At 39.9% G+C, this 9,052-nt stretch overlaps 1 protein-coding gene across 1 annotated transcript; it reads left to right on the forward strand.

Annotated features, from left to right (window-relative positions):
- The first annotated feature begins 821 nt into the window (after nt 1-821).
- DNAJC25 (DnaJ (Hsp40) homolog, subfamily C , member 25) lies at nt 822-6,512 on the forward strand. Its single transcript, XM_010578143.1, has 3 exons — nt 822-976; nt 2,257-2,727; nt 5,384-6,512. Exons 1-3 carry the CDS (start codon nt 833-835, stop codon nt 5,504-5,506), a joined length of 738 nt encoding a protein of 245 aa, XP_010576445.1. The 5' UTR covers nt 822-832; the 3' UTR covers nt 5,507-6,512.
- The last annotated feature ends 2,540 nt before the right edge of the window (nt 6,513-9,052 follow it).

The raw sequence follows: 9,052 nt of genomic DNA on the forward strand, positions 1-9,052 counted from the left end.
GTTCTCTTGGAAATCCCGTTGTATGTAGGATTTGTTTTCTCTTGGAAATCCCGTTGTATTTAAAATGAACCGGCTGGGCTTTATCTTAGAGGTATACCTTTAAACGAAAAAGTAACAGCGACTCGAGTAGCATATGGGATCTGTAAGGGAGGCTTATCAGGGCAAAATATGTGTGGCTTGGCAAAGATGGAACTCAGGAATGGGAGGAAGAAACCTGTAAGTGTTTTAAGGCTGCAAGGGAGAAAAAAGGGAATTTTTTTGCGGGTAGGAAAGGAATGCAGCTGAGGCTGAAAAAATTAGATTTCTCACTTCTTAATTATGTGGGTGAAAATGAGAAAAACTCCCGAGAAAATGCGAACAATGAGGTTTTGAAATGGTCTTCCACTGGACAGATTCCACAGCCCTGTAAGCTAATTCTAAAGACTTGTAAAACAAGCTCTTAACAGGCTCTTCATCTGAAAGTCTTTTCCTGAGTGATATTTACTAACTCTAGTCCATCTGGATTTCCCATTCAGAAGTTAAAAATCCTTATTATCTGGATTTCAGTTGCCTGTCTTTATTTCAGTGTTAAATGTCTTCATGCAGTGCGTGCTTACGCGTTTAAGACCACATATGTGAGATGTGTGTGGGCAGATGAGTGTGAGAACAAATTAATAGAGACTATGAGAAAAGGACCAAAGATTTTCCTCTGTGCTTCATAGTTGGTCGAGCTACTTCCAATTTTACAGCAGCATGGTCATTAATGAGGTGTAAAACACAGCTATAACAGAGTAAGTGAAAACAGGAATCTGAACCCGTGCATGTTTTTCATCTCATCCTGCAGGATGAAGAGATGCGTAAAGATTATGACTACATGTTGGATCATCCTGAAGAGTATTACAGGCATTACTATCACTACTACAGCAGGAGATTGGCACCTAAAGTGGATGTCAGGATAGTGATTCTAGTTACGGTGTGTGCCATCTCCGTGTTCCAGGTAAAATTCCATGTTTATGTGACACTGCTCAGTGAGTTTCTGAGTGGGAAGAGAAGTATCTGTAGCTCTCATAATGTGCCAGGTGTTAAACAGTGTCAGTGAGGCAGCTTATTCTGTGGTGCAGATAGCTCGCTTTTTAGTGGGATATTGGAAGATAAAACAAAAATATGTTGATCAGAGTTTGACAGCTTGTAATAATAAATTCCAATGGCATATTCAATCAAGTACCTTATTTCTCTTCAGACTTGCTTCCAATGGCAGAGTTTCATTTCACCTCTTATTTCTTATTTTGGCTGTAAGTGGAGTCACTTTCCTGCTGTCCAGCTGCCAGATGATTGCAAATTCAGTGTAAACTGAATAAATTCTGTGTAAACTGATTTGCCTCTCTCTCGCTTTCTGTTATTTCTGCTTCTTGGCCTTTGTTAAGGTTGTATAAAGTGTATATGTCCACTGTTTGTCTTGGTGAATGGTGTGAAATGCTTTTTTTTTTAAAAAGTTGTGCCAGTACACATGTTCACCCCAGGCAGTATATTTCAGACTTGTTGTTTGGGGTTTTTGGTCCTCATTGAAATTCAGCAGGTAACTGGAGGTTAGAGAGGGTTGTTGAATCTTGTGAAGTGAATCCTGTCAGACTAATGAGATTGCCAGGTACTTAATCCATGTTTAATTAATTATTTTAAATGGATAACAATTTTATAATGAAATGTTCCTATACCAGCTACTTTATTTATAAATCCATAGTTGGGGTCAGCTGTCCCAGCTGTGTCCCATCCCAACTTCTTGTGCACCCTGAGCCTACTCAGCTGGTGGGGTGAGAGGCAGAAATGGCCTTGACTCTTCTGTGAGTACTGCTTAGCAGTAAGGAAAACATCCCTGTGTTATCAACACGGTTTTCGGCACAAATCCAAAACATAGCCCCTTACAAGCTGCTATGGAGAAAATTAACTCTATCCCAGCCAAAACCAGCACAGGGAGCTTCTGAGAATGGCTGGCACAGCCTAGCATTAACTTTCAGGAGATTACTATTTTCTTGTGAACAAAACCAACCTGAAGTGTCTGCTTGTCCTTCCTCATTGCTGTATATTGCTGTGAGATACACATCTATACATCTGTTTTCCAGATGCTTTACTAAGTTTGGAGGAATAATTATAACTGCGGTAATGTAATTGTGATTAAAGGGGTATGACAGCGTTATTATTTTTTTTCTTGGCAAACCTCCAAATAGGAATGTGTCTGTATAAAATCATGGGTTTTTTACTTTTATTGTTCTTCAATTACAGTTCTTCAGCTGGTGGAGTAGTTACAATGAAGCTATCAATTACCTAGCAACAGTGCCAAAATACCGTATACAAGCTACTGAGATTGCCAGGCAGCAAGGTTTACTCAACAAGACTAAAGAAAAAGGCAAGAACAGGCGGTCTAAAGAAGAAATCCGTGAAGAAGAGGAAGAAATCATCAAAGACATCATTAAAAATAAAATAGATATAAAAGGTGGTTACCAGAAGCCCAGGATATATGATATCCTTCTATTTCAGATCATTCTTGCTCCTTTTTACTTGTGCAAATACATAGTTTGGTACTGTTGGTGGATTTATCGTTTCACTATTAAAGGGCAAGAGTACGGTGTGGAAGAGAAGCTGTATATCATACGAAGGTACATGAAAATGTCTCAGTCTCAGTTTGACAGCCTAGAAGATCATCAGAAGGAAACCTTTCTTGAACGGCAACTGTGGATACGAGAAAACTACGAGGTGAGTAGCTCTAGTGGAAAAGCTAATGTTAGTTACCTAGCACTCCCAGAGTAAAAACAGCTGTTTTGTGAAGGTGCTTGGGACAGGGATGTGTGAAGCATTGCTTCAATTTTAGCTATTGCTTTCTAAATTGAAAACTGTTAGACAACCACTCGGTTGTGTTTTCTTTCACTTCTTGTGCTCATGGACTGGTAGACAACAGCTTCTGACCATGCACATGGATATAGGAAAGGATTTGCTTCGTCTGGGGACATCCACCTGTGACTGTTAGGGAATCTATGCATACAACACTTAGTTGAATCTGACGAAAGGCTTTCTTATAACAATGTGGTATGACAAAGTTACTACAGTAAGTTGAAGACTGTTCTCCTAACAGTAGTAATTTATAATAAGAATTACCTGGATCATCTGAAACTCCTATTTCATCAGTCTTCTAAGCCATTAATTCCTAGCTTGTTTTTTTAAACTGTCCCTTGATAGTTTCAGTGTGTGAGGGACTGTCGTTGCTGTGCCGTATACCTATTCAAGTAAAGATGGCATATGAAATACCATTGGGCACAACTGTTACTCTAGCCATGGGTAGCCAGTTACTAAATAGTCAGTATGTATTTTTTTAAGCTTTCTGTGAAAGAACATTAGCCACAGCGTGGAATTTGCAGTCCAGAATGACTTCGGTACTGGGGAGTGGCAGATTGACAAAACGCTTTTATTGTTCTGCAGAAGTTCATCTGTGGGCCATCTGGGTGGGAGGTTTTTAGAAGAGAAACTGAGAATCCAAACTCTGCTGCTTAAGGGGAAGAAGAGATGCTGCTGCTGCTCTGCATATGCTGGGAAAAGAAATGTGATGGTGGCAGAACTGCCTCTGCTGCTGGCAGGGCACCAAAGATAAGAGAATGCATCTTTAAAAGTAGGCGGGGTCAATTAATCTAGAAACTTGAAGAGGAAAATAGTAAAATTGATGCTATGTAAGGAAAGGGTTAGCTGACACATACATACACATGTTGAATTATGATGGGTTTACTTGATCTTTGGACTTGCAGATTGTTTTCTAGCAATGTTACTAGTCAAAGGAGATGTTATATGGAAAAAGTAAGATAGGGCGAATATCCTGTTGTAGAAGAAAAAATACATGGTTGGGATCCATGCAGTTTTTAACTAGTGATGTTTTGGTCACTGAATATAAAAGAGCTGTATTTGCCAGAAGTGAAGTCTGTTTAGCCCAAACTCTTCTCCTGTGGTGGCCAGCAGTTGATTTTTAGTGAAGAATACAGGAAAGTTGCACCTGGATAGCAATATTTATCCAGTGTAATTTGCAGCTTTGGGACTTCCTGAAAAGGAAATGGTGTCTTTGTAGGTAATTGCTTTAATGAGTTTTTCTTTAATAAACTTACCTAGTCACTCCCTGAATGCATTAAAACTTCCAGTGTCTGCTGTGCCATCTGGTCATGAGTTCAGCAATACATGTAGAAGATGGCTTTTTTGAAGCCACACGGACACCTACTGGTTTTTGTATTACTGGAAATGGAGAATAATCATGCTTTATTCTCTTTTCTTGTGCTACAAGTGCTCCTGTGTACCACTACCATATCTGTACTTGAAACTTAGTTGTGTCTTCTCTAGGCTGAAAAATATGCTTAGGTGTTTTTCCCCAAAAGCTTCTCTGTTCTTTGATCACTGGAGATGCCTATCTGCATATTGTTCAGTTTTCCAGTGTCTTTTTAGGGTGGGAAAGACCGAGAATTCAATACACAGGTACATCATGGAGCTCCACAATGTTTGGGTGGTGTGTCCTGTGTCGTCCCCCCCACCCCCCTCACCCCCATTAATTTCCTAGTAACTCTTAAAACCTGTATGATAACTGAACATTGAGCTGGTGTATTTATAAAGCCATCTCTAATGTTTTTAAAATCTTGTTCACGCATAGCAGAACCTTAAATTTAATTCCCTTCTGGAAAGAAGTCAGATGACACTGAGATGACATAAACCTGTATGGGGCTGAGATTTACACTGGCTGTATCTACATGAACTGCCTTCCAGAATAAAAATGCAGATGTTGTTGCTCTTTTTTAGATACCTGACTCTTCTGATAATTGTGGATTTCATTACAATGGCACCATTTCTTGACAGAGTAATTACTTATCATTTGGTACTGCCAATACTTAATGCAGAGATATTAATATACTTAATTGAGAAACTTAATTAGGAATAAAAAGTTCCATAGCAGTATTCTATCTAGACAATGACTTTGAAATGGGAAAACAGCTGAAGTGAGGAGCTGAACTGTGTTGAACGGTATGTGTGCTGAGAAGGGACTCAAAATGTAGCTTTCTGAGCATTAGCAGTTCTTTACTGTAAATTTTGTGAAATGCATGAGCATTTAGTTCTTTAGCAAAAAAAGTTTTGGAGCTTGCAGCATGGCCTTACAAGGAGGTAGTTCTACTCTCAGCAAAAATGCAAAGCATCTCAATGACAGCCAGTAGGCTCCTCAGCTGAAGGTGCTCCTACACTTTATGTTGGTAAAGGTCTGCTTCTATGTTGCAATTCAGTCTTCTGTAAAAACAATAAGCCAGTTGAACTATGAATGCTTACACCCCCTCCTTGAGTTTCACTTAAGCTGTTTCTTCAGCCTTACTAAAAACTTTTGTCTGTCTGTCAGGTCTATAAAAGACAACAAGAGGAGGAGTTAAAGAAGAAGATGGCCTTGGATCCTCGATGGAAGAGATATCGGCGGTGGATGAAAAATGAAGGACCTGGAAGACTGACTTTTATTGACGATTGAAAGTTGCTGAAAAAAAGTCTGTACTAATGTTGAAAATTATTTGTAAAACTTTTCACTACGTCATTCAGAGTTTTGTCTGCTGTGGCTCAGCAGTGATCTAAAACTCAGGAATTATTAAATCAGGCCGAAAAATAATACAGGTTTACCATTTTTATAGATCAGACTTATTAAACAGGCTCAGCTCAATGTATATATGCCATTTACTTGGGGATCTCAGTGTGGAATTCATTATTCCAAACAATGTATTTTCTCTACATATTTCATATTCATGATCAATGGAACCATAACCTTAGTCTTTAGAATATGTTTCTAGATCAGTCTTTGAAAGTCCTGTTTTTATCTTTTTAAACTGAAGGGTTCCTGCAGAAGGACACTGGAAATGCTTAATAGGGGTTCTGAAGCAAGGCCCTTTTCTGTTTTTCTCTCTCTTTCCCCCTACTTTTCAATCTACTTTCTAAGATGCCAAATTGTTTTTTGATGTAGACAATATGGGGATTATACCAGACTACTTCTTTTGCTGTTCCTGCTCCAGTTGGAAATGAATTTTATTCTTTGTGGGAGTAAATGATGCATGATTGATCATTATTGTGATGCAAACAAGCCTTAATTCTTTTTCTACAGAGTGATTATTTGTTTTACAGAGTGATTAATGAAATAGTATGCTTAGATCTTTTGTGTTTGGTTTTTCATCTTGTATGTTGGATTGTACTTGCTTGTTCAGTAGTAGTATACCAGTGAATACTAGTCTACTACATGTGACATTTCTTTCACCAAAGTATTGGTAAAAGGGAAAATGACCCTTTTGTTAAAAAGGGCAATTTTGATGCCTTATGTAAATAGAAGTTTATATAATATACATACTGAATTTGCTTTAAATTCTAAATCTAAAGTATTCTTTATGTTTATCCCTTCTGATCAGACCTCAGAGTACTTAGAATAAATAATGCACAACAGCATGCTGTGGTTTCCTGTGTGATGTGTCTCAGGTCAGAGCTTCCATGATTTTGCTGGTAAGAGGGATTCTCTTACCATATTTCTATTCAGGAATTTTACTGGGGAAGGGGCAGGTGGGGAGCATAGCCTGGTTGGGCTTTTCCTGTTTATCACATCTGTAACAGCAAGTTCCTCAGAAGTGTTTCTGCTGAAAACAGTGCTAGGTTAGCTGGCTTCTGTGGAGATTGGTTCTGGGAGAGAAGCTCTTGAACTTGCTACTCCTGCCAAAGCCTATAATAGCTAAAAGTTTTTAAATGCTTATTGATTAATTTTTGAAGCAAGATGTTTCTGATTCTGCAAAGGTGACCTGTCTTCATTCTTTGAGGAAGAGTTTCTGTTCTCTATGCCTGTTTTGCTAGTTTAGCTTTCACTAGTTCTTGGAATGTCATCTATTTTCTGTTTAAAATAATACATATTCAAGAGCATGGTAGAAGTACTATGCTAAATGGTTAACTTCTGTATGCATTAGTAAAATAGAAGAGGAACTGCTAGATTTGTCCTTTATCTCTGCTGCATGTAGTGTAGCTGTAAACTTAATTAACTTTGTATTTAATGGTCAATTCAACTCTAAAACTTGTTAGAGAAGGTATCTAGAATAAGCTATGCCTGATTTCATGAAGTAATCTTAGGGACACTGTAGTGGTGTGGCAGGGACACTGCAAAGATGTTCATCAAGTGAGAGACCTTCACAGCTTGGGTCTGTTGCTGCTTCATCCCCCAAAACACAGTCTCCTGCAAGAGTGCAAGGGGGAATTTAAGCTGCTGTGATAGAAACAAAGGGAGTAAAGGTAAGCACAAGTAAAATGGTGTTGATCGTTAGGTAAGACAGTTATATCTGGGAAAGAACCAGGCAAGTGCAGGCAAGAGTATCTAAGCCTGTGGCTGCAGTTTCACAGGCTAACAGCTCTGCTGCTCTTGCCCTGGTGCCTCACTTTGCTCCATCCTTTTACTCCCAAGTCAAGTATTTGGGTTATACAAATAGGTACTCAAAACACTGCTCTGTTTTCTCTTTTTGCCTAGGTTTTTCCCTAGGTTCTAATCAAGATTAACTTCCTGACCTGACACTACAGCAGAAAATTGGTCCAATGGAGAGGTAGTCCCTGGGGAGGACAGAACTGTGTCTTTTAGTGGCAATAGTGTATTATCTCCAAAACCGTGGCCTGATACCGAGTGAGTGGAGAAGGGAAAGTCAGCAGCTATTTTATGACCTGCTGGAAGTGAGCTGTTCTGCAGGCTGGACTTTGAGTTCCCTCTTTTCTCAACATATGAGCCCTTTGAAAATAACCAGATGCAGGCATAAATTCATGGGCTGCAGCAAAAATTTGCTTGGCAGTGACACTGCAGTCACATCTCCATGATGGAGGATAGAAAAAAAACTCATGTGTCTTTACGAAGCTGTCAGCATTCCAGTGATAAGTCATTAGCTGAGGCTACTGAGCATTTCTAGCATAACATCTCATTGTAGTTCTAAATGATGTCCATCTTCTGGGCATAAATTTTCAGGCCCTACTTTATCTTGAAATAAAGTTGACAAAGCAATTACATACATAAGAGGAAAAAAAAAAAGGAGTGAGGCTGCTGGGAGTTACACTACTATACCTGGTAAACTCAGTGTAAATCAAGATGCCTTCAGAGAGAAGTGTTTGCGTGCACAAATATTGCTGGTACTGGGTAGCAGTGAGATCTTCGTGTGTAGAAGTGTGGCAAGGTAAATAGGATCTTGAAGGAGAGCCACCTTACCTCCTATCAACTTTTTTCAAAGAACTGTATCTGTTTTGTAGCATGTATGTACTTTCAAATACATAGTGTATGTAAGTGAAACGTACATTTCACTCAATATGCAAATGGTATTCAGAGTTGGGGCGTTTCACGTTCAGTGAGAGTCTTCTCCATGACCATGCTGAGGCTTCGATTGAGGCTCAAGCATGTCTGTGGCTGGTTGTCCTTATGTTGAGAGCAATCACCTGATGCTATGAACTTCACCCTGCCAACTTTTTAACAGGCCAGCAAACTCTGATGGCTGGCAAACCCCCACCGAAAAGTGAAGTGACTTATTTATGGTCACTAGTGAAATGGTGATGGATGGGGGGGGGAATGCAGCAATGCTGGCAGCAGCTGCCGGGTGGTTTGAGCTTAACATCTGCCTGTGGGCAGAGCAGGCTTTTCATTAAATCTTTGCAGGATGTTTAGAACTCCCTTTCTGCTCTTTCCTTTTTTTCCTTTTCCTTTTCCCCTCTTCTTTTCGGTCCCCTTTTTCCTTTTTTTTTTTTTTTTTTCTTTTTCTCCCCTTTTTCTCCCTCCCTGTCTCTCCCACTTCTCTCCCTCTGCTTTTCTTTCTCCCTTTTTCTCCCCTTCTTTCTTTTTTCCCCTTTTCTCGCTTTTTTCCCCCTTCTCCCCCCTTCCCCTCCTTGTTTTTTTGTTTGTTTTTCTCGCCCTCCCCGTCCTATTTTAACCAGCAGCGTTCTCTGCCCCCGAAGCAGCCTGAGCCCTCCCCCAGGGCCGCTGTAAGGGCGGTGGTGGGACGGGGGCTGAGGGCGGAGCGGCCCCGGCCCC

The sequence above is a fragment of the Haliaeetus leucocephalus genome, unplaced genomic scaffold, assembly GCF_000737465.1.
Source record: "Haliaeetus leucocephalus isolate CR32 unplaced genomic scaffold, Haliaeetus_leucocephalus-4.0 Scaffold605, whole genome shotgun sequence".
Classification (NCBI taxonomy): Eukaryota; Metazoa; Chordata; class Aves; order Accipitriformes; family Accipitridae; genus Haliaeetus; species Haliaeetus leucocephalus.